The sequence below is a fragment of the Cydia pomonella genome, chromosome 2 (assembly GCF_033807575.1).
Source record: "Cydia pomonella isolate Wapato2018A chromosome 2, ilCydPomo1, whole genome shotgun sequence".
Classification (NCBI taxonomy): domain Eukaryota; kingdom Metazoa; phylum Arthropoda; class Insecta; order Lepidoptera; family Tortricidae; genus Cydia; species Cydia pomonella.
This window is the reverse complement of record NC_084704.1, coordinates 15,005,692-15,032,467: the sequence shown is the minus strand read 5'-3', so window position 1 is coordinate 15,032,467 and position 26,776 is coordinate 15,005,692. Positions and strand designations below refer to the sequence as shown.

General features: G+C 38.5%; 2 protein-coding genes across 3 annotated transcripts; one reads left to right on the top strand and one right to left on the bottom strand.

The window, feature by feature from the left end:
- Nucleotides 1-691: 691 nt before the first annotated feature.
- LOC133534486 (general transcription factor IIH subunit 1) lies at nt 692-14,673 on the bottom strand. Its single transcript, XM_061873640.1, has 11 exons — nt 14,227-14,673; nt 13,726-13,927; nt 12,352-12,488; nt 11,837-12,038; nt 10,837-10,942; nt 9,880-10,014; nt 9,106-9,354; nt 8,049-8,147; nt 7,032-7,158; nt 2,957-3,144; nt 692-2,585 (listed from the first exon to the last, which is right to left on the bottom strand). The coding sequence occupies exons 1-11, from the start codon at nt 14,378-14,380 to the stop codon at nt 2,463-2,465; spliced, it is 1,722 nt and encodes a 573-aa protein (XP_061729624.1). The 5' UTR covers nt 14,381-14,673; the 3' UTR covers nt 692-2,462.
- A 2,859-nt stretch (nt 14,674-17,532) lies between these two features.
- LOC133534477 (transcription initiation factor TFIID subunit 3-like) lies at nt 17,533-22,128 on the top strand. 2 transcript variants are annotated; one of them, XM_061873626.1, is made up of 2 exons: nt 17,533-17,610; nt 17,919-22,128. In XM_061873626.1, exon 2 carries the CDS (start codon nt 17,939-17,941, stop codon nt 21,497-21,499), a length of 3,561 nt encoding a protein of 1,186 aa, XP_061729610.1. In that variant the 5' UTR covers nt 17,533-17,610; nt 17,919-17,938; the 3' UTR covers nt 21,500-22,128. The 2 variants fall into 2 exon arrangements, with proteins under 2 accessions (XP_061729610.1, XP_061729609.1); XM_061873625.1 differs by lacking the exon at nt 17,533-17,610 and adding an exon at nt 17,617-17,764.
- Nucleotides 22,129-26,776: the final 4,648 nt, after the last annotated feature.

Sequence of the window (26,776 nt, the reverse complement as noted above, 5' to 3'; positions counted from 1 at the left end):
GATATAAACAAACATAATAAAACTTACTACTTAAACTAAAGAATTATCTTTAGTTTAAGTAGTAAGTTTTATTATGTTTGTTTATATCTTTGTTTTTGGATATTAAAATTTGGCCCAAATCGCCGTCAACGGGCAAGGTGCCTAGAAGGCTGGCCGTATTTCCCCGCTGTATGGCGATACTTATACGCTATGCGAAATGGTGGCCAGCCCTCTGGTCGCCCGAGGCCTCTATTAAACGCGCCGACAAATCTTTATAAAGCCGACGCGCACTTGGCCCCCATGGCAAGTTTATTTAATTATAACAATAGTACATTACGATACAAGTGCGAAAAATTGGAAGTGTTTTAAATCGACACGAGTTGCGAATTACCTATTCGCACATGTATCGTACAACGTTTTACAGTACATATGGCCCTTTAAATGTTCGACACAGTAACGTAATATGCTAATTTTCGCACTAGAGCTATAAAGTAGCACCATATGTACTGTAAAATTCGTTTACGGATCTTTCTATATTCTTACGTAAGTGTTTATACTTTTACAGAGTAAGAAACACGTTTTTGATCACGATTTATCAATCACCTGTATTGCTCGCATAATATATATGCTATCATCGTGCTGTGCTGATAAGAGGCGCCTCCAAAGGAAGGAAATGAAGGAAATTAAGGACTTAAATAGTAAAAATCCGTAATATTTGGCAACCATTTTTATTATTGTGTACAAAACGACATATCATAACGCTTCCCTCGTTGACATCATAGTGTATTTCAAATTACAAGACAATAGTTATTTAAATATAAGACATAACATTAACTATTGCTTTTATTGATTTTTTTATTATTATTTTCTTTACATCTGTTTTTTAAGCAGTTTTGCTTTTATATTTATGAAAATTTGAAAGCAAACTAGACTACAAAATGATCAGATCAATGGAGTACCTAGACAAATCCTATTTAGACTTTTTGCCACTCATAATATGTAGTAGTGCCATTACATGGATAAATACATACAAGTATTATTATGTACCACTGATTTTTTTGACAACAAATAAGTGTAATTGCCAACAAAATACATATAATCATAACTGCATTTCAAATAGTATTCAAACACCAAAAGTGGTAAGTGATCACCAAATTTTAACGAACAATTATATGTTATTGTTATACCCAAAAATTTAAATTAAATCCGTACCGTACTATCTAAGTGGTCTTATTTGTCGTGCCCTAGTGTCTTTGCAAAAGGGAGGTGCGAAGGGACTGCGCTCTGCGCAGCACCGGAGCCGTCGAAATCAATGATATTATACAACTATAGATAGGTTAAACTATATACTCATAGATTTTTGCATACCGCCCATTGGTTGAAATAGAATACTTATTGTATTTGTTGTTTCGATATAATTTACTATTACTACATTCTTAGTAACATTTGATATTTTAAGAGATGATGTTTTGGAGAGCAATTACTATTTTTGGATTATCAATAATCAATTTGAAATAGTTTAAATGGGATAGTAAATTGTACAATGTTTGGTTATTGTTTTATAAAATGGAAATTTATTAATTTTAAGGAACATTTACTATTTAAGTGTAACAAAGTGATGGTCAGTAAAATATAAGCACCTTTTTTTGGTAAGGATTGATATCATTAAAATTTTAGAGTTATCATAAATCATTTATGCCAATAATTATTCAGATTAGTTACTCTCTTCAATTAACTTTGCCAAATAATTTTAAAAGATTCGGTATGGCAATTTTCATTCAGAGTGATCAGTTTAAATTACTGTTGACCCTAACTATAATTCAAACATATTGCAGACCTATTCTCGTTGTCACCGTAATTGATCTACGGGTACAACATAGCCAAAACCTATCACTTACAAGTATTGATATTCAATAAAAACTACAAAATAAAACAAACGCCCTAACATTTTTATTTTACTTTAACGCATTCACTGCCAACGTTTTCGTAGCGCTACACGCGTAGCCAATTCTAGCGTTTTCCCGCTTTGTAGAGGAAAGCGACTACGAACAGAGCGCCCGCCAAGCGGGTTCCCGGCACTCAATGTGTTTAACACCTATACTCTATCTTTAGGTATTTCAATAAAAGTAAACAAAATCTGCCCCCAAATGGCTCCTTAACCCAGTTGAGGGTAGATGAAAACATAACATAATCAAATAATGTAGGTTAAAGTCAGGTCGTTCAGTGACAGATCCAGGCGGTTTTGTATTCGGTTGGTTAACCAATAAATGTTATAACTACCCGAAAATGTACAAATGTTTGTTTAATAATATTATTTCAGAGTATAGTAGTAAACGAATATAACTCAGTTCGGATTATGTCGACATTTCGGCGTGTTCCACTGTGCAAGATACCTGTTATGGCAGTTTTGTTCCAGCTTTGTTGTATAAACATAAAAAAATATATATGATGACACCGAGAATAAGTCCCCTGATACTACAATACTACCGAAGTTTGGCTTGCCTTTGCTGCCACAGCGCGTACTTCGTACAGGCCACGTCTATCATTTGGTTGATGTGTTTCGTAAGTGATGTCGCTAGTGGAGTCAGGTCGTGAAGCATTTTCTCCTGAAAATAAAAACAGATATAGCTGAGAAACCACGCCTCTATCACAATATTAAGGGCTCATGTAGAAGGTGTTTTAGTTACATTGCGGACTATTGAGGTTACATCCAATTCAGCCGACCGATCAAATACCTCAATGTAGCGAAACTCGCATGAGTCTGAAGAAGATTAGTATTTGTTTGAAGGTATTTTTAATTCACGTACGAAATCCGTATCTTACTACGTTTATAGTTGCTTGCGTAACGACAATCCGCCCGCTTCTCATAAATACCTTATCAGACACGTCGTCACTAAGTTTTGCCCGCAGACCGCTTATTTATCTTTGATCAAAGTTTACTCGTAAATGAATGTACTCTGAGTATTAGGTAGTATACCTCGAACGGCCTCAACTTGACGTTCCTGAAGCGGAGCAGCGCCTCGTAGAACTTGTCGGCGCGCGCGCTGTCGGCCTCCTGCGCCGGCGCGGCGGGCGCGGGGAAGCAGCGCCACAGCTCGCGCAGCAGCTCCCCCGCGGACAGGTACAGCCGGTTCAGCTCCGATTTCACGTCGGCCGGGATTAGTTCTGCAAAATTAGTATGAATGTACAAATTTATATGTAATCCTAGGCAGAGGCAATTAAATGAAGTCCGCCATTTATATTTTCATGTTTTACTAACGCACCGTGTTTGTTAGTGGCGGGCCCTGCGCCGGCTTCCCGTTCTACAGTGACTGCGGCGGTATGGTGGTATCGCGTGAGCGCGGCGCCGGGGCTCAATAGGCCCAGCCCGCACCTATCCGTTTACTCAAGCTCAGCTCGCCCAGTCCCGGCCCTCCCGGCTTTACGCGCCATGGCGGCGGCGTGGTGCTGCCGCATGAGCGCGCCGCCGGGGCTGAGCTCGCCCAGCCAGGCGCGGATCCAGCCCTCAAAAAAGGTTGTGGTCACCGCCACCCAAAAATCGGCCAAGTGCGAGTCGGAGTACGAACTCGCTCATGAACAATCATGACTCATGAACGATCATCATCCTATCGATCTCAATATACCGTGAAAGTGTTATATCACAAGTCTTTAAGGGATTATCGATTCGCAGACAATGTTTCGCCGAAAATCGTTTCGCAGAGGGATTTATTCGTACCTAGATGTAACTTTTAGTCGACAAACGTTTGATAGAGCCTGGGTTCACATACCGGTCAATTCGATTTTGTGTAAATTAACAGAACGAAATTGGAAGAATTGCGGGATATTTGCTATTTTACCAAAAATAATTTAACCAAATTTCATTTCCCAACAAATCATTTCATCAATAAAAAAAATCCTATATACTTATTTGCCAGATTTGGATTTAATAAATTACTATTTCCCTAACAATAATTCAACAACTCAACAACATTCATTAAACCAAAAATTTTTACTTGGTTTAAAAATGTTTAACAATTTTTAGTTTGTCTAACATGTTACTTTATAAACGATGTTTTATCCATAGTAATGTTTAGTCTATTTTTATTTATTTTTTACTACAACATAAAAACGATTTTTTGCCAAAAAAGCGAGCTAGGTTAGGTTCGAACTGCGACCCTGGTAATAACGAACTCTTGCTAGAAAAGCAGGTTAGGTTAGAACTGCAACCCCCAGAAAGACAAACCGTTGTCAGAAAAGTGGGTTAAGTTAGAACTGCGACCAGACAAACTGTTGCCAGAAAAGCAGGTTTGGTTAGATCTGCAACCCCCACAAAGACCAACTGAGACCCCCCCTCCAACCCCCACAAGAGTTAGAAGCTTGGCTCTACAAGAGATCTGATAACTTTTTGACAGCGTAAGCCTTATGGTTTCGTCTTGGCCAATAAAAATATTTTCATAGGAAAGTAGGAAATTGAATTTGTTCTTAGAGTGATACTCGCAAAATTATAACTTTATCTAAAAAATTTTTTAGGAATTTTCCCAGGTTTTAGTTAGGTACTATTTTTCTTTTCTTATTCTCTTTTTCTTTGTATCTTAAAGATCTACAATTTAATTTATATTTATAATTCTTGTACAGTACAAGTCGCAAGTCTACCCACAGATGATACTTTATTTTGTGTAAATTCCAGGGAACTCCCTGTTATTGGCTATGCTTATAAGTACTCAGGTTTTTTGTCTATTATTTATTGTAAACGCTGTAGAACTTCTCAATAAATAAAAATAAATACGTAATAAACCTTACATGAAAATATTTTTGTAACTTATGACAATCTTCCATCCCCTAATTTAAAGGGTTGGGAGTGATTTACTATTAAAAATATAGATGATCTGGGGGCATCTTGTATACACTCTGCTTTTTACCGATTCCTCATACAGACTTCAACCCCTTTTTCCCCCCTTACGCAAATTATTTTATATTCTTTCCAATAACAAAAACAATCTACATACCGAATTTCAACTAAATCGGTTCAGCGGTTATTGATACCCCATTCAAAATTCCACTCCCCTTTTCAGCCCCTTAGAGGCTAAAAATTCAATTTTTTTTATGTGTCCTACATACCAAATTTCAGCTTCCTAGGACTTCAGGAAGGACCCTAAGGGTTTTGATGATCATCAGTGAGTGAGTGAGTGAGTCAGTGACGAAATTGTTTTTTTTAGATACGAATAAAATCTTAAGTATAAGAGCTATGCCAATTGATTTTTTTTATGCTTAATAAGTCCACTACTGACATTATATCCCAAGAATGTTGTCTATACGGGTTCTTCAAAAAAGGAGCGTACAGGTTTTTAAAGGGTCGGCAACGCGCATGTAATATCTCTGTGTTGTAGGCGTCCATCCGGCTACGGTGACTGCTTACCATCAGGCGGGCCGTACGCTTGTTTGCCACCGACGTGGTATACAAAAAAAATCCAAACCCAATTTATGAGGGTTCAAAGAAATGACGAAGCACACGAGAAAAGGTAGGTAGTGCCCTTGCGCTTCGTTTTGCGCATCTTGGCGTAGTGCCCCCAGAATATTTTTTTAGCATAAAGTTCTAATGCAGAACATTTTTATGCTATTTGTGGAGTTGGGAAATGATTTTTTGGCATAATGTTTTTGCGAATTTTGCGATAAATTGTTTGGTAAATGAGAATCAATCCAAAAACTTTTGGTAAGTCTTTTGGTTGGTGTTTTTTTCTTTCTTTCTTTCTTAGCACAAAACTTGGTAATCCATTAGTTACCCAAGAATTTCATTTGGCAGTGTAATCTATCCGTTTAAACAACTTTTACCCGACTAACGTTTTTTTTTACATTTAATTTTGAATAAAGTGACAGTTAAAATTTACCGGTTTAGTTAATCATTTAGCAATTGCGGTACATAGGTACATATACTACATACATATATTGTCGGCGTATAAGGTAAAATATCGAAAATGGCAAGCGATTTATTGCAGTTCACGGAGCCCTGTTTAGATAGATAACTACGCTAAAAAACTCCTACACCTAAAAATTAAAAGCTGGCATTATTTTTGGAAATTGTACTAATATTTGTTAATGTTTAAGATTTTTAAGACAAGCTAAAAATAAATGCCACTGTAATGTTAGTAAATGATTATTATTCTTGTTAATAAGTAGGGGTCAGCTGATATTAACATGCTCGAATTTCTAATTAATACAAAAAATCACTCTACCTATCGTGTTTCGTTCGACCAAGGGTTTCTCCGGTAATTGTGACGGTTACCAAACGATTACTCTAAAGTAAATCTGCTTATCAATGTTATGCCAAGTTGCCAACTGACTACTCTGCGTACTAAAATTCTGCCAAACAGTCCTCTGCCAAAGCGTCTGCGAAACAAAACAGCGTAATTTTATTCGGCGAATCAATAGGGCACCCTATTAGGGTTGTGGGCATGCCCATCGTGCCCACAACGGTGGATCCGCCCTTGCGCCCAGCGCGGCCACGCAGCCCGCCTCACCCCGCACCTGCCCGCCTACTTACGCGCCATGGCGGCGGCGTGGTGCTGCCGCATGAGCGCGCCGCCGGGGCTGAGCTCGCCCAGCGCGACCACGCAGCCCGCCTCACCCCGCACCTGCCCGCCTACTTACGCGCCATGGCGGCGGCGTGGTGCTGCCGCATGAGCGCGCCGCCGGGGCTGAGCTCGCCCAGCGCGGCCACGCAGCCCGCCTCACCCCGCACCTGCCCGCCTACTTACGCGCCATGGCGGCGGCGTGGTGCTGCCGCATGAGCGCGCCGCCGGGGCTGAGCTCGCCCAGCGCGGCCACGCAGCCCGCCTCACCCCGCACCTGCCCGCCTACTTACGCGCCATGGCGGCGGCGTGGTGCTGCCGCATGAGCGCGCCGCCGGGGCTGAGCTCGCCCAGCGCGGCCACGCAGCCCGCCTCACCCCGCACCTGCCCGCCTACTTACGCGCCATGGCGGCGGCGTGGTGCTGCCGCATGAGCGCGCCGCCGGGGCTGAGCTCGCCCAGCGCGGCCACGCAGCCCGCCTCACCCCGCACCTGCCCGCCTACTTACGCGCCATGGCGGCGGCGTGGTGCTGCCGCATGAGCGCGCCGCCGGGGCTGAGCTCGCCCAGCGCGGCCACGCAGCCCGCCGCGCCGACGCGTATCGGCCGCGCGCACTGCTGCCCGCTCGACCACGCCTGAAAACAAACAGCGCACACTATATAAGGCTGCGTTTTTATAAGAAATGTACGAGGGATGTGTTTATTAAGTAAGAACCAATAGAATAACTTCTTAACAAACAGATCCCGCGCTACGCACTCTCGCAAATCTCCAGTGGAAACGCAGCCAAGAGCTCTTTTTCTGACGTCGTTATCTAAACGACGTCAGAAAAAGAGTATGAACAACGAACTCGGCCATAAAATAACTCTCACTATTCTGATTGAATATAACTGCTAACCGTCACTAATTGACTAAAACTACTAATTCAGGAATGTGACTGCGTATTGTACAGCAAGCTGCAAATTGCATGGACACATTATGAATGACACCATTCATTAAGTGGACATGCATGTATTTTTATGGTTCCATTCATTCTCCATAATCATTTATAGGTACGGCAAAACTAATTTTCTCAAACTTGTTACGAAATGATGACATGACTTACGTCAAATTAGGTCCGGAAATACTACATATCCGGTGTGATGAGTGAAGATGATATGTTAAGAAATTTCATACTGCCTTACACACCTAGGACTGTAAAGCAACCTTCTTTTGTTTTTTATCGTCAAATTGTAACACAATATTTTTGTCGGAAAAATACGGTTCTATTTTTAATAAAGAGGTAGCAAAAAAAATCTTTTCAATTGTTTTTACTTTTTTCTGTGTTAAATATACTAATATACTAATTTCTGTAAAATATTTATATTATATAGATTTTTTTTACCATTTTCGACAAAAGCACTATTTATGACTCGGCTGGAAGGCTACTTACTGGTTTCTGATACAATTAAACGGACTCCCAAGGTCGTCCGTTTCAAATGAATTGTCAGCCAGGAACTTCCGAGCCCCAACAATAATGTATAATTACCTGACATATTGAAGCTAGAGCCGACAAAGGCGGTGGGTGATTGGTGCTCGAACTTGATTGGTTTACTTGTGACGACGGTCCTAATAAATACCTTTCAATCTGTAAAAGAAACAAATTAACAGGAATTAAAAAACGCGACTGTAAGTACCTTTTGAAACTGAGGCAAATCACTCGTTAAAAACTGGCAACCTGTTTGCGTTGTAGGCTAAGACGTGTTCAAGATATTCACATACAAAATAATGACACAAAACAAAAGAGTTACAGTTAATAGTTTTTTTGTTTTACAAGGTGGCAAAGTTGGTTAAATCTTTCGCTTGCTCGGATATCAATATTAGCACGAGCGGTGAAAATAGTTGTTTCACTCGGTACCAAAGTTAACCTAGCATTCCTGCCTACACTTTCTTTTTTCTTTTAACCTTCGTGTTCTGAAATCCGCGCAATGCTCGTGATTACACTTTTCGGACCATTCACTACGCTCGTGGTTTGATTTTAGAATCTTTCACTTCTTCGGGTATCAATATTAGCATGAGGGGTACAACTTTGCCACTTATTTATTTGTTTTTGACCATTCTTTCACCACAGCAATTCGAGAAAAATACTAACTGTAAAACATCAAAAAAAATCAAACCTAATTGAATCCTTATGAACATTCTTACATATTTATCATTCAAAATCATAATTCAAAAGTCAATTCTACCAGCCAACATAAGAAAGCAACTCAAAATACGCATCAAATGACTATGCCACGCATGTGGATAAACCGCAACTTTCTAATCAGTTCTTGAACAATCAAGATAGCCTTTACGAGCTGGTGTGGTGAAAATAACTATTGTACCGTCGTCCACGCTGTTAATTGATAATGCGTAGACCTTATTGCGATGACATAAGGTCCACCGATGGCCAGAGAGTGTTGCTGTTAGTACTAGTTTTAATTGCGGACCTTGTAGATATCTATTTTTCATTGCACAGAACGCTAAATACTCATCAAATCAATTCTTATGATTATCAGCCACAGCAAAATAAGAAGACTGAACATGCAAGTCGACTGTAGTTTTACCTTGGATAATTTTAGTTCCTGTGCGTCTTCATTCCTATTTGACTCTTCTAGGTCCTCATAATGTATCTTCTCTAATATCCTCCTTTTCTTGTCCACGGGCTCTGAGGCATTTTTTTCATCAGCTGATCTCTTCTCAGCAGTACCATTCGTTTCTTTAACCCCGTTTTCTACCACTTTATTGTTATTGTTTGTAGTTTTACTATTGCTATCACTACAACTAGAATTTGTTTTTTGACTAGCCTTGAGCACCTGTTGAAAGAAAAAGTATATTTATTATTAAATACAATCGATCACTGGTCATATTAACTTTTCTCCAAGTCTAGTTAACACATTTCCTGATAACGTTTTCGTAGCGCTGTGCTCGTAGCCGATCCCAGCGTTTTCCCGCTTTGTAGAGGAAGGCGACTACGAACAGAGAACTTGCCGAGCGGGTTCTCGGCATTCAATGTTTTAAACCACTCATAAAATCATTCGGGCAGGGGATGGGCTCACAATCCAGATCTGACTAGTATGGAATTATCGGGATCTAGGTCTAAATCCGTCGGAACTTCCGTTTAATTTGGATCCAGATTGCAAACCCTAATGGAGGCGCATTCGTTTTAAGATTTGACTGTAAGTGAAGCCTAATATCTAATCCCGTCCACAGTTAATTCCCGACATTCACGTAAACTTGTCTCATGTCTCAAGGGGCCAGTGGGATTCACAATCACGTCGATCCATTACATAAATACATACAAAAATCCTAAATAGAATGTTCCCAGAAACCATACTTGCCATAATAGAATGTTGGTTGAATCGTTTGATCATATTCCTATGTATGGACGTGCTGTCGCCTTTGTCTTTCTCAACGGGGGCGTCTTCTTCCGTGGGTAAGAGGGGAATAGGCTCAGTGAATTTAGGCAAATCCACCTGAAAATGTCACGTAACAAGCTTATATTACTTTTTGGAAAAACACGAGGTACAGTAGGTATATAGATAGTGTCATTCACGTAGACGCGTGTATATCATATTATTAAAGGTTAGATTTGACAAATCTGCGCGTCATCGTGGATGACACGAACTAAAACTTTTATGCATAATTCTCATCAAACGGTTGGAACGTTTCGCTCCTAAAGATGTCTACAGTGGTACCATTTTATATTTATATGACAGTGCCAAAGATATTTAAATAAATAAATACATTATATATTACGAGGCAAGATTATGTTTTGTAATTTCCTCGCGAGGCGTCTCGACTCTCGACCCGTTTATTCGTCAAGATTAGAGCTGCCATCTCAAATTTCGCCAAACCCGGACAAAGATTCAAAAAACCCGGACATTTGGTGTAAATCGCATTTTTTCCCCGGACGAGTCCGATAATAATATTTTTAAAAAACAAGACCTTTAATTTTACATGTAGTTTTAATGTGCTTCTTTACATGAAAAGTGTCCGGGTTCGGGACACTTATTGACACCCCCCCCCCCCCCCCCCCGGACGGCCTCCAAACTAGGACAAATCCGGGAAAACCCAGACGGATGGCAGCCCTAGTCAAGATACATCTTACCGCGCGGCCGACCGGGCGTGAAGCGTGGGGCGTGGGCTACAGGAGTTGGTGATAAACAATGATCTAACTACTGAACTTATAAGATTCAAATACCTTTAGTATGATTATGGCGCACCTCGGCCCGTCCAGGCTCTAATGAGTCTACGAATGGTACGTTACTTTAAATAAAATCAAAAGGAAACCAAACCGTGAGGTCCAGTGTGGTATGTTTCATAGCTGAGGCAATGGCGTGATCGTCTAGTTTTGCACATTCTCCAAATAAATCTTTGCTGGATGATGACGCTATGCGGTCCCTGTGGAATAAAACAATACGTAATGTTAATTAATTTCTACTAATAACCTTTCATATGCCCAACTGTGGACCCGCGCTGGTAAGTTTGAACTTAAAAAATGAAGTAAAATTCAATATCTACTGAATGGATCAATGAAAATAATATACCTACACCTTGTGATGGAGCGCCATATCTAGTATGGCGGATCACAATGTATGGGCCATGACATTCTGTAAGGTGTTATTGCTTACCTCTATCTACACTAAATCCGTAAGCATATCATCATCTTCCTCGTGGTGTCCCGGCTTTTTGCCACAATTCATGGGAACCTGGGGTCCACTTGGCAACTAATCCCAAGAATTAGCGTAGGTACTAGTTTTTACGAAAGCGACTGCCATCTGACCTTTCAACCCAGAGGGGAAACTAGGCCTTATTGGGATTAGTCTGGTTACCGCATGTTGTTTTCCTTTATATCGTACACTAACGTACCGCCCCGGCTTCGCAAGGGTTAACAAATTATACACTTAAACCTTCCTCAAGTATCACTATCGATAGGTAAAAAACCGCATGAAAATCCGTTCAGTAGTTTTTAAGTTTGAGCAGACAGACGTGGCGGGGGACTTTGTTTTATAAGGTGTAGTGATAAGTTCCGAAAAACTCATTCGTACGATCACGCAACCTCTGGATTGAAACTCACACGCTCTTACCGCTATGCACCAGTGCTCTCACTTATTTATTTATGTTTAATATGTATTGCACAAAAGAAAAAAATATCATACAAAAGGCGGTGTTAATGCCAAAAAGCATTATCTACAAGTCAACCTTACCTCTTCAAGCTCGCGAACAAAGTTTTAAATAATTCATCAATACAAAAATATAATATATAATAATAGAAATTGTATACACAATATTTACCTGTGAAAATAATGAGATTGAAAGAATTTGGTCCAGAATTCCGCTTCAGTCATCTTGTTGGGCACATAGTCTATATGTTTCTTTCTGACAGCAGGGTATGTTTTGAATATGGCGTCTATTATATCCTGTGTGAGATTATATTTGAGGCCATTACAGCCATCTGTTTGGGGTTGGATGTCCGCTAGAAAAGCTCCAGAGACACCTACAAAATATTTAAATGTCTAAATTTGATTTGTCTGCAATCATGTTAATAGATAGTTACTCTAAAAACTCTTGATGGTTACTCTGTATTCTAACACACTCATCATAATATTCATCAACATCCTTTTCTATAAATTATATTTTTAAGCTTTTATGCAAGGAGGATAGAGTACAAAGCTTAATATACCATTGTTTAAAAAAAACATGTCTTTAGTGTGCTATTTCGAAAGAACTATAAACCATATACTATAGAATTTTGTGTGATTTCAGAATAATTTGTGTGATGAGTTAAATTTTAATTTTACATCACTTACCCGCCTCCTGTTTAATATTATTAGATTCAGTATAATGTTTCAAAGTGGGTGTGTTCCAATACTCTTCACTATTAATCACTTTTGATATTACTAAGTCTTCATATAAATGCTTCAGAGTTGGATGAAGAGACAAAAGCCTAGAAGAGGAAATTAAATTAAATTGTATAGCTGCTTAATAATTTAAAATAACATTAATTACTTGGCTATAACATATATCAATACATTTTATGTACTTTACAACTACTAATACTGTAATACTGATGATAGAGCCCATGTGCATTTACACATTATGGATCCTGTCATTCACGCTGACGCGTGCCTTGACTTGTATTGTCATGTAATTAAAGGTTAGATTTGAGAAATCTGCGCGTCATCGTGGATGACACGAACTATAATTGAATATATATAGTATATGTAGTTATATTTATGTTCCATGTTGTTACAAATGTTTTATTATTCCAATTTAAAATTATATGAATAATTTATATTATTAAGTACATTCACCATCAGATATATCAAAACAGCCAAGGTGCTCACAAATATCTGAACATGCCTCTTATGTCAAGGCATTGGAGTGGGTGTTCAGATATTTTTGTTTTCCTAGGCTATCTAATGGCGACTGTACATTCAAATCATGGTTAATAGGGAGGTCTACACAGAGCGAGCATACGCGCGAAATTGCCTCGATCTGTGTGGACCCGCCTATTCCTGAATATTATGTGCAGTAAATAATCTCAAAATAAGTAAATAAGTATTATACCAGTGTTTTTTAAACTCTGTTAACTTCGGGGTATGGCTAAGTACAGTTAAGGAAACTGAATGGTATACCTAATAATTTTTTTTACTTCTTTTATAAAAAGTAATTAATAGCATTGTTGTAACATAGATATTATTATCCCTTGGAGTAGTAGGCCATCGACTCTCAACCGATTATGTCATTGAAATATCAAATTTGATGAATTGAAATAAAATCAAAATTCCAATAATGCAAAATTGACATATGCCACTTGAAGTTAAGCCCACCAAACAATAGAAAACTGAGACATATCAATAACATTTCGAATATTGATTGTCCGAGATAGTACTTGTGTTTAGTAGCAAATGTATAAACTCATAATAAACACTAAGCAATATGTAAACAGGACCTAAGGCTAGTACACGCTCAAAGGGGCCTTATCAGATAAAAATAAATCATTGATTATCTCCAAAATGGAGTTAATTAGAATACCAGTTTCTTCGAGAAAGTTACTTGATTTAAGGTCAGGAATGCACCCTTAAAATTAAGGACTTAAAAAAACATAGTGTACAACAATTTTACGCCTCGTCCACCAAGTCCCACAGTAAGCTCAATAAGGCTTATTATCTGACCCATACCTGGACTTCATCTCTAGTTCTCCATCAATTTGCCTCTTAAACTTAGGTAACAGATTCACCAGCAAGCCTTTCACCTGGTCCCGGTCCTTGGCCTGAGCGTCTGGGCCCGCAGGGTTGACGAAGTGGAATGTGGAACATGTTCCATCATGGAGCACCACTTGCAGTTGCACTTTAGGCTTGCCAGCTGGAGATATCTTTTGTGCTAAAAATAATTAGTTATGATTTATTTTACTCCATTATTTCTTATAATATGTAATGCATTATATTATGTTAAAAGATGTTGTTACTACTATTAACTTGTACTTAACAAAAACATATATTTTTCATACACTAAGAATAATAACCCCCACAATAATTCTGATATCCAAATTCTACACATGAGTTCTATACAATAGATTATGGGCACCAAACCTCAATTAAGTTTAGTACAAACCTAGAAATAATATTAAACTTTATTAAGTAAACCTACGATAAGCAACATTCTTCTTATTATAGACTTACTTTTAATATCAGCATATTTGTGTGATACGGCAACAGTGTCTCTATTTTCCAGCATCCATGCCAACCTCTGATTCATCACATACAAGGTACCGTCACCCTTTTTATATCGTACGTAGCTTACGCTCAACAATACGTCTTCCGAAGACGTTGTCATTATACAGTCTTTAAGCTATCGGTGTATTAATCCAAAAATGCTATTGGTTTTATAACTTTAATGAAAAAGATATAAATATTGCCCCATGACAATTAAGAGTTCAAGATCACGGACACTGGGTATCCTCAGGTATAGTCCAGTATAGTTTTAGTGGGTAAATAAATAGTTTAGTCGAAATTCTGTGGTTGATAAATGCTAAAATACAAAGCGATGAAATTATGAAATTATTTAACAAACACCACATCAGTCGACCATTTGCAGTTTTGACAAAACTGACATGACAGAACATACTTTACCATAGACAAATTAACCGTTTTTGTACTTGTGTGTGTTTTTTTTTACTTGCAACATTTATGTTGATGTCTATGATTACGAATCTTGAATGAATCCAAATGTTGATGATGTTTTGATGCCATTAAAGCTTCTACAGACTTTGCAACTAATGGCATGTGATATTCAATTATTGCTGACTTAGTAGGAGCAACGAATTCAATCGACCTACCAAATGCCGCAATGTATTGACCAAATCACATGCAATTATCGGTGAGTCGGTGACATTTATAGCAGGGATGTTGCGAATATTCGCATCCGCAACCGCGGAACTTCCGAAATCCGCATTATTTTCAAAATCCGCATCTCCATAAAATCGATGCGGAGATTAAACCGGAGCAGTTGTGGATGTAGAGCAAGACGGTACAGAAACGTCTTAGCGGCGGCGTAAGCGGACAATTATGTAGGTAATTTCGTCATGTGGTGGGTGCTGGTGAGCGGAGGCGAAATCTTTTCTTGGGAAACTGGGGCGTCGCTTGCAGGAGAGGGATCTGGAACCCCGCTCCGGGTCGTTCCTAGTGCAAAGGTTGTCCCTCGCGGTTCAACGCGGAAACGCAGCAAGCGTGATGGGCACCTTTGCGATGGGAGCGAAGCGGGGTGGGTTGTTTGACTAGTTTTTATAGGTTAGTTTAGGTTTAGTTTTATTTATAGTTATGTTTATTTTTAGTCCTTAAGTATTTTTAATGAGCGTATTTTTTTATTTTAATTGTTAATTGAAACTACCCTATATATTTTTATTTTCAAATTATTAATTGCTGTATCATAATTATTGTTGAATAGATATTTTTAGTGCTTATAAAAAAAGAAAAAAAATCGTTATTAGGCAATAGGAATCAGTCAGTGTAATTTTTGTTTTAAATTTAAGTCTTGCTGTAGTAGTAGGTAGGCTACTACCTACTAAAAAAACTAAGGGGTAATTTGTCATAGAATGTGTCTTGGTTACATAAAATAAATGTATTAAATTGGATTGAACTGAATTGAATCTCGTTACGTTTTTGTCATTCGTCGATCGACGTTTAGCCTATGACCGACAGCGGCAAGAAATGTAGAGTTTGTTTTATTTTGACTTTAGTATTGTAATGTGATTATAGGGCGCAGGGTGTTGTTAAATTAAAAATTGAAGTTGTGTATGGCGAATAATTAGTTTTATTGTGACTGTTTCGTTTCGAGTGAATAAAACCAACCTGCGCAAATTGCGATTTGAGCTTATTTTAAACAAGACAAACATGATCGTGAAAAAAGTCAATGTATTATCATATTACCGGAAGGAACTTAGGTACAATCACTTCATCAAAAAAAACATCATTAATCTATGCACTCGGATCAGTATTGTTCAGCGGTAAAGTGGCGGTGCAAGAAAAAAAGACTTCCGAGGTATTTTTTTCATATGATGTATTTATTTTTTAATTTATTGTTAGTTATTTTACCTATAACAAAATCGTCTAGATTCAGAAAAGTCGGATAATGTTCATTAAATATAGCGCACCTATATTTCTTGTTCAAATACTAAAGTTAAGTTTTTTATTTATTAAAAATTACTAAAATGTAAAATTTGTCGTTTTTTATGTAACTAATGTCACATCCGCATTCGCATCCGCATCCGTGAATGTCAAAAAATCTGCATCCGCAACATACCTGGTTTGGAGAGGTCATTAGAGCTCCACAGATCAGCGATTTTTAGTACATTACGGCATTTGAATTTTGATCAATCGATAGAAATCGTTACACCTACTTCATTGGCAAAGTATCAAACATCGCATATGATTTGTTGCAAGATTTGTGGATCTATATTTATATATGTATATTTATATATATATATATATGAAGCTAATATGTACTAAGGTACCGTAGCCGTAGCTTCATATAAATATAAAATGTGTTTGTATTATAGACGTTTTTGGCGCTTAAGTCCGGCCAATTTCCGCATTTTGAAAAAAATCCAAAACTGGATCGACAAAAAAATCTGTTTAATCATAGAATCTGGTCACAAAATTTCACGAGAATCGGTCATGAATTGCGACCTGTAGAGGAAAACATCCAGATATACGAAAACGGAGACCTTCGCTAATGCTTCGGTCAAAAAAATTATGGCGGATTAAAAGCTCAGGTTGCGAGGCTTGAGAAGCTTAAAGATGCGCCTTCCAGAAGACCCCAAGCATTCCAGCAAATCGCGCTATTGTTGCTTTCGCTGCAAGTGGACAAATTACCTGCCTCAAGCGTCACAACTCTGTGATGCCAGCCCACCGCTCTGCCAACTAAGCTACTGAGACTTACCCGTGGACAGCAAATAAATTCATCACATCGTTCATATAATGCAATTTAGGGGGGAGGGGGGGGGGGACGCATAGATACATCTACCATAAATATCTTACTTGTAACTCTGGTAGCCGTTTGTTTAAGATGTATGCGTTATGCACGTAGTGCTATATAAGTCAGCTACTGATAAGCCTATAGCATGGTCTAGAACTTAGACCATGCTATACGCTGCCATGACTATTTGGGTCTGACTCTATAAATGTAATTTAAACCCTTAATTTCTGAAATTTGATTAGCAAAATTATAATAATAAATTATGATCCTATATTTTGACAATTGTATTGTTGTGTAATTGTAATCGATTGAAAACCACGTTAAATGTAAAATCGAAATCATGCCGTTTACGTTTGTCAAAAACTTAGCTTTTCTCATCCAAACTATAGCTGCATCTCACTCTGTTGGGCTGATATACAACAAAGGTGGTGTGTAGGCGCCTTAAAGAAAAGATTTTTTTTCATCACTGAACGCATTGTAATGAGACCGCCATTTTTATAATTTGCACTAGCAACACCAAACATTGACAACCCAAAATGCAATCATGGCGCACGGGGTACTGTGTTTTTAGAATGCTGAGAAGTTTTTACGTAAACACTTCATTATTTTGCTTTGTAATCCATTTAAGTGTTTTTATAAATTATCCGTAACTATTGAAGATTGTAGTACTGCATACATGTGTGTCCCAAACTTCAAGTTTACGTCCATTCGCAATCTCATCTCTGTACTACTAGACACTTGCAGGTACTGGAGTCCTGAGAATTGCTGTTTTAGGCCTTCTGCCGTGTGTAACACGATAATATATGTGATATAAAACAAAAAATGCTGCAGTTTATTTAGTTGTTGATTACGTACGTGCCATTTGTTTTATTAAATCCGGTATTTTAACTTGTTCCAGATAACTTTGTTGGTGTCATAATGTCAGAGGCGTACGCCCGTGAGATACTGCGAAGGAATGTTGCGCAAATATGCCAAACTATTGGTTGGAATGGTATAAACTCAACGCCACTCGATATTCTTATGCATGTACTTGAAAAGTACATCCAAACACTTGGGACACAAGCCAACAGATATGCTGAGCAATTTAATAGGACTGAACCAAATTTACATGACTTAGGATTAGTATTTCGTGATCTAAACGTACATTTGCCCGAATTAGCAGAGTATACGCGCAGTGTTCCACCTGTGCCACCACCAGTCCCTGTTGAGAAGTTCCCGAGACCAAAAGATTCTAATTTGAATTTTTTGAAACCTGGCAGTCATGAGGTCGTTACTAGGCCAATGCATGTTCATGAACATCTTCCTCCTATGTACCCTGAAAAAGAACGAGATACCCCTATTGTCGCAGACACCATTGAAATCCGTCAAAATGGTATTGACACAGTTGAAACTTCTAGTACAACATGTACCAGCCCGGAAATATCAGTCACAGATAGTCCAAAGAAGTCTAAAGATATTTTCAAAAGACCAATTGACCCTGTCTCTTTACCTAACAGTAAAAGGCCAAGATTACGGTTGGATGAGGAAGAGCGGACAAGAGAAATCAGCAGTGTCATGATGACTATGTCAGGCTTTCTATCTCCAGCTAGAGAAGGTAAACTTCCAGAAGCCAGACCTCCAACTGTTATTTCAGAGAAACACTATGACAAAAATAAAACAAACTCACATCATTCAAATATTGCAAAACCACCAACACTGGAAAAAGCTGATAAAAAGTCTAAGAAGAATAAACAGTTGAATGGAAAAATTATGAAAAGTAAAAGGAAAGACAAGACTCATAAAGGTGAGAGTAGTAAATCTAGAGATAGTAGTAAATCAGATAAGTATCCTCCTGGATACCCAATAAAAAGTAAAGATGTCCATCCAACACATCATAATCATGTGACAATGCCAGCGCCGAGAGTGGCACCGCCTCATAAGCCACCTCTGCTGCACAGTCCTATTCCTAGCCCGAGCCCAAGACCGTTGCTGCCACCACCAATGCCTGCCCCTGTTCTGGATTCTGTTCGACCAGTCATAAAAGAGGAACCAATTGAAATTTCTCTACCACCACCACCACCACCTGTAGTCAACAAACATTTTGTAGCAGGTGAAGAGGCAATTCCAGTACCACGGAAAATACCCATTCATAAATCACCTCTTGTTTCAAGTACTATGCCAACCCACAAACAGCCAATATCAAATACTTTCTTACGTGATGTAGAAATAAAAAAAGAAGTTATCAATGAGGAAGAAAAATTGGCGTCCCAACCAGACAGATCAAAAATTAATATTTTTAAAAGAATATCGAACAAATCTAAAGAAGATAAAAATGCTCCAGAGGTTGTTACTGAAAAAACACAGTCTGAAAGTATGATCTCAAAGGTGCAGAATTCTGCACATGATAACCCAAGTGAAAGTGTTATCCATGAAAATGTTAGGGTTAAATCTGAAAATGCAATCGTGAACAATAATGATAGTAGTGCGTTAGATTTGTCTAAAGATATGGATCTTAGAGCTAATGAAGTGATTAGCATTGATGATGATTCAATGGAAGCAAGTCCAATGGGTCACAGATTTACACCTCTAGATCTGCGTCCAGGTTTATCAATTAATAAATCCCTTCAAGCACCATACCCCAAAGATGTAGCTAGTGTCAGTCCTAAAATTACTAAAAAGGAGAAGAAACACAAAGAAAAAAAAGATAAGGCTGCTGAAAAAGCAGCAAAACTAGAAGAAAAATTAATAAAGAAACAACAACAGCAGTTAGCATATGAAATGGCTAGAGCAGAGAAGCAGAAAATGAAATTAAGCAATATGAAATTACCAAAATCAAGTAGGCCAAAGAATGATTCAAAATTGCCACAAATGCATTCTGGGTTTCCATTCTTTCCAGCCATGCCCTCAGGTAGGGGCTTGATGCCTGGCCCAGGGTTAATACCAAACTCTAACCTCATACCTGGAGGTGATTTTCTTGCTTTAGCTAATAACCCTGCCTTAAGGGGTCTGCCGCCCCCAGGATTATTACAAAACGCATTTTTAGGTCGCGGAGGGCCAGGTTTAATTCCTGGACCTGGTTTTCTGCCTGGTGCTCTTGGTCCTGGCATGAACCCGCTCATGCCCTTGGGCAATTTCCCCCACTCTTCGCGTTCGTCTTCGAGTAAGATCCCTCCCATGTTGCGACGTCCTAGCTTAGAAGTAATACCTGTAGACAACGACGAAGATAGAAGTACGCATAAGTCTCCAATGTCTCGTGACAAGGAGAGACACGATAAGCACAAGTCACCAACCATTCCAAATATTCTTCAAAAACATAAAACTAAATCACATAAAGAACACAAGTCTAATATGTATAAAATGCCCCCTATACAACCTGATATTACGATAGAGTTAAATCCTCCTAAAGTAGATCTGGTGAGGCAAGAGCCGCCGAGAGAGCCCCCACCGCCTGCGCGAGCTGCCTCACCCGTGCCGGCGCCCGCGCCGCCGCCGGAACCGGAGCCGCGGCCAAGACCAATAGAAACACCAAGCAGTGTTGTGCCTGAGGTTTCGCAAGAACGAACCTTGGAGAAATCAGAAAAGAAAAAGGACAAGTCACATAAAAAAGAAAAGAAAGATAAAGATGGTATCAAAATTAAGAAAAAGAAAGATAAAAAGGACAAAATGAAGGATAAAAGCGAAAAGAAAAAGGATAAAGATGAGAGACAGGAGGGTAAAGAAAAAATTAAAAAAGAAAAGAAAGATAAGAAAAAAGAAAAGACTGCCGACGGCTTGGTACCTAAACTGACTCTAAAGCTCAATTCATCTAACTCGAATTCACCTATGCCGCCGAGCTCTCCCGACATTTTCAAACTAAACATCAAACCGGTGGTTAAAAAGGAGAACGAAGAAAGCTCACCTCTCAAAGAGGAGCCCGTTTCGCGGGAACATAGTCGGTCGCCGGAACTTGCGCAAATATCGGCGCTCGTGACTGGACCACCGAAGCAGAAGCAATCGAAACACAACCACGTGAGCGAAGTAGACGGTCCGGGATCGCCTCCGCCATCCAGCAGCTCCCCCGCCCGGAAAAATCGGCCCCCCTCGAGTCACACAAAGTATAAGCGAATACTGTTCAAGCCATTGTCAAAGAAGGGTCATGTGGAACTCGACGACGAGGGAGCTTCTGCGTCGGAGGAGGCGACGCCTGCTCCGCCGGTGTCGATGGATAAGCCTAGCGGACCGTTACCGACGCCGTTCTACATGGACGAGCAAGGGAACAAAATCTGGGTCTGCCCGGCTTGCGGACGACCCGACAATGGTTCACCAATGATAGGCTGCGACGGCTGCGATGGCTGGTACCACTGGGTGTGCGTAGGCATCACGGAGGAGCCGGGTGCGACGGAGGACTGGTTCTGCAAGTCGTGCCTTGCGAAACGAGAGGCCATGGTGCTTGCGGGTGTCGCCTCCGGCAAGAAACGCGGACGTAAACCAAAAGGAGAAAAAATCAGAGACTGTAATTGATACGGACCTTGCATTGTTACTGAGATTAGGTATAATTTTTTTTCAGTTCGGTAGTAAATGAGCAATTGGAATGTGAATTGTTAATGGATTATTGTTGAATGATATCATGAGAAAAATGTTTTCATCATTTATAAATTTAATTGATAGGATAGTATAAGTATAGATGATAATTGAAAATTTTAACATAAAATGTTGAACATAAAAATAGTGTAGTTACTCGTAATAATTACCATAATTTTAATATTTTGTTACGATTTCTCTTAACAGCCGTCTCTCGGATAAAGCGCCGAGCGGGCGTGTTATACACTTCTCGCGTGTAATAAACATAGATGATAATATAAGATTCTTTTTATATTGTACAAAAACTGAATTTACTTAAGAAATTGGTGATGTATAAAGTATGTAATGTAGTAAATATTTAAATAAACAGATAAAGGCTGGATGTATTTTCAGTCAATATTTGAATAATATTTTCATATTATAATTTTAATATAACCCTGTTTTTTTTTTGTTAAAGTTGTTCCTCCGATTTTTATGTACAGCATCATCAGTAATTAGGTACTTGGAGAGGGAGGCAATGTAAATTTTGATTTTAGCCAGTTGCCAATTAAATATATTGGTACTCGAAATTGTGGTGAATTATTTAAACTGCACCTTCTTCCCCTTTTCATTATTATTAATTTTCCTAGCTGTTCCTAAACGGGATTCTGGCATTGGTACCTTTGGTGTCGCTTTCACTAACTCCACACAAGCGGGAAGAACGTGACAAAAGAGGACCGAAAATAATACAAGTGAAAGTCATTGGCGGGTTTACCTAAATAAAAATAATTGAAAAGCATACCATATTTTTGTACCTAATTTGTACTATTTAGTACCTCCATTAAAAAAAATGTACCTTACGGTACGTAAAGTCAAAAAACAGTACACCCGCCATCCTGACAGAATGGCGGGTGTACTTTATTACGCTATGTTCCCGTGGTTATTGATAAATTCTATAAAAGCCAAAAAAATTACACCAGGATTTAGTACCTTTAATGTTTAATCTGTTAAGTTCAAATAACTCAGAAAATCATGTCTTAAAAATGATTTTTTTAACGAGAATTTCTTTGAATTGGCGCCTAGCCTTTTTTAAGACATGATTTACTGAGTTATTTGAACTTAACAGATTAAACATTAAAGGTACTAAATCCTGGCGTAATAAAAATAATTGTACCTTAGCGTTTTTTCTTAAAAATGAAATCGATAACTTGAAAAATTATAACGCCTGCAAAATTGTAATAGCAAGCAAAATATAAAATGAGTAAAACTTGGAAACCAGAAATAAAATGACTCGTATTATAACTGAATATGAAGGTACAAAAATTTGGCTTTTATAGAATGTATCAATAACCACGGGAACATAGCGTAATAAAGTACACCCGCCATTCTGATTGTCAGGATGGCGGGTGTACTGTTTTTAGGGTTCCGTAGTCAACTAGGAACCCTTATAGTTTCGCCATGTCCGTCTGTCTGTCTGTCCGAGGCTTTGCTCCGTTGTCGTTAGTGCTAGAAAGCTGAAATTTGGCATGGATATATAAATCAATAAAGCCGACAAAGTCGTACAATAATATCTAAAAAATTTTTTTTTTTTAGGGTACCTCCCCTACACGTAAATTGGGAGTGAATTTTTTTTTTTGCTGAAACCCTACAGTGTGGGGTATCGTTGGAAAGGTCTTTCAAAACTAATAGGGGTCTTCAACAAACATTTTTTTATAAAGTGAATATATTCAGAGATAATCGCTCCGGAAGAAAAAAAAATGTGTCCCCCCCCCTCTAACTTTTGAACCATAAGTCAAAAAAATCGTGGAAGTAGAGCTTAAGAAATACATTAAATGAAAACTACAGCGGACATGATTAGTTTAGCTGTTTTTGAGTTATCGCAAAAAGTTTCCCCTTCATAGTATAAAGACTTACTTTAATTAGGTACTGATTATGCAAATTTGCCTATTTGTTTAAATCGGGTGAAAGGTACCGTTTCATCCCTTGGTTAACAATTTACTATACTTTAAGCTCCAGTTTAGCTTATTGTGACGGAAGATTAACTACGGAACCCTGCACTGAGCGTGGCCCGACATGCTCTTGGCCGGTTTTATTTGGTGATAACTTTAAGTAGCGTGAGGTACAATTTTTTTTTAAAGGAGGTACTAAATAGTACAAATTAGGTACAAAAATATGGTATGGTTTTCATTTAATTTTATTTAGATACACCCGCCATTCTGACTCTCACTGATGCAAGATCAAAGTTCTGTAAACATATCCTGTTCGTTTCACTAACTTTGTTAATAGATGACGCCACTTACTTAAGCATGGAGATATAAAGTGGACCACACTCTAACTTTTTTTAGGGTTCCGTAGTCAACTAGGAACCCTTATAGTTTCGCCATGTCCGTCTGGCTGTCTGTCTGTCCGAGGCTTTGCTCCGTGGTCGTTAGTACTAGAAAGCTGAAATTTGGCATGGATATATAAATCAATAAACCCGACAAAGTCGTACAATAAAATCTAAAAATTTAATTTTTTTTAGGGTACCTCCCCTACACGTAAAGTGGGGGTGAGATTTTTTTTTCGCTTCAACCCTAGAGTGTGGGGTATCGTTGGAAAGGTCTTTCAAAACTAATAGAGGTTTTCAAGAAACATTTTTTGATAAAGTGAATATATTCGTAGATAATCGCTCCGAAAGAAAAAAAAAATGTGTCCCCCCCCTCTAGCTTTTGAACCATAGGTCCAAAAAATATGAAAAAAATCGTGGAAGTAGAGCTTAAGAAAGACATTAAATGAAAACTATAGCGGACATGATAAATTTAGCTGTTTTTGAGTTATCGCAAAAAGTTTTCCCTTCATAGTAAAAAGACTTACTTTAATTAGGTACTGATTATGCAAATTTGCCTATTTGTTTAACTCGGGTGAAAGGTACCGTTTCATCCCTTGGTTAACAATTTACTATACTTTAAGCTCCAGTTTAGCTTATTGTGACGGAAGAGTAACTACGGAACCCTATACTGAGCGTGGCCCGACATGCTCTTGGCCGGTTTTGTTATAGTAAATTGAACCTTATCACTGAGGCAGAAAGGTGTTCTTACCTGACTAGAGAAAACGGTCCACTTGAGATAGCAAAAGTGGGGCGCGGTGTCTCACTCGCACGTGTTGCCAATGTTAAAAATATACCATTGTGGTAGTATTTATATCAATATACTACTGAAATTAAATAATTTCTTATACTATTTTACTGCTACACACAGAGTGCGGTTCTCAAAACTTTTAAGTAATTTGTAAATTTAATAATTATGATGTCAATGTTATTAACTGATTAAACCAAGCATGTACACAACAAAAAAAAAAACATTAATTTGAATGTGGTAGACATTGTAGAAACTTTGAAGATTAATTGGTATCCCCAACTTGATGACATATTTTCGAGATATTTCCAAAATACGTGAATGGTGGGGCTCAGCATTTAATTGCGAAATATTTAAAAAATGGGTAAACAATGTTGTGTAACAGGTTGTAGAAGTGAAAGTTTTGCTGATTGTGGTATATAATTTCACAGGTGAACCAGAATCATTCAATTTTACAATAAAAATACAAGACGATAATTGTCAAACTCATTAGGGTGAGGGTGACCATGATGTCGGCACGATGTGAATCAGTTTTACACAATTCTTATTAAGTACTTAAGTAAGTTTATCTAATTAGGTATGTCTATATTTCGGCATGATTAAATTGGTGGAATGATAGCTATTATAGAATAATTAATTGCCATAATTGAAATCCAAAGTCCTTAAACATTTCAGACTTACATTTATTACATTACATTGGGTATATTTTAATACTGAAACGGTTTTATTAACTATTCATATATACTTAATCGATTCGATATAAGTTGGACACACATTTCCGTCAGCAGAAAAAGGCGGCAAATTTGAAAACTAGTTGCAATCACAGATATACGATAAAGAGTTAAAGATAGTTAGTGTGCAAAACGTAAGCCATCACGCATATGAAAATACCATGAGTGCGAAAGAGGCAAACTACAAATGAAAAATCGTGACCATTTTTGAGTTCCACAGTGGCGGCTAACGGCCGCCATTTATTAATTTTTTTTTTTAAACACATGTTCGGCATCGTAACACCTAAAATATAAATCTCATCCACATGGAATCCAGGGCTAGCCTATAACCGCGTAAATCGAAGTTCATTAATTGCGGGCGTTTTTCTCTGTCACTCTTATGACGTCTTAGTGAGAGTACAAGACAAAGATCCCCGTAATTTGCGAAATTCGGTTTTTGCGGTAGGCCCCCATTTATTAGTATGTGTACGAGTAAGCGAGAATGAATATCGACAGTCGAAAAATTGGATATCGTTAGTGTTGTGTGTCGACAGAGTAACATCCCTAGTGCGCAAAATGTTCAAGTCAATAAACAAGGGACCAAGTGCGAGTAGTTCGTAAAACTCGCGCGGCTAGAAGATGTTGATCTCAACTTTAGCCAGTCTTCTTCGAGACCACGGGGACAACGGCGTCCTCGGAACGTCGGACGTAAACATAAAACTGAATACGCGGTTAAGTCCCGTTTATATTAGTTAATAATATATACATGGAGATATAAAGGAGTTAAGAGTGACAGAGAAAGATGCTCGCAATTTGCGAACTTCGGCGTTCGCGGTAGGCTCGACTCTAACAAGCTCCATAATACTATCGTAAGAAAAAGATAATATGTTTCTCTGATGTCTATTACGCACCATTGATAAACGGGCGGAGCGGACCGCGATCCTGGTCCTGTCAGCAAATCTGTCTCTCTCTTACACATACCTGTCTTCTTGACAGAAGTTACGGCGGACCACCTTCCTCACGAATGATCATGGTCGCGGTCTACCTATCGGTACGCCTATCAGTAGCTTTTAGGACGACTAAATTAAGTAAGATTTTGTGAAGCGTTTTACAGAAGAGAATAAACTATATCCATCCCTTTTCAGGGGCCATAATACTAGCACAGCAAAAAGACGGTAAGATTATCTCTGACTATGCACGAATGAGAAAAGATCTTGGCCAGACTATATATTCCACGTTATCCTAATATGAAATATCCCAGATACATATAACTCATGGTCACCCTAATTAGAAAGAGATGCAACGGCCCACCTTGACTTCTCATGTGGACACACTTTTTGGCCAATGTACCCTATCCGGATAATCTTATAAGTCCGTGGAATGGGGCCAGATAGCGGTGTCACGCACACGAATTC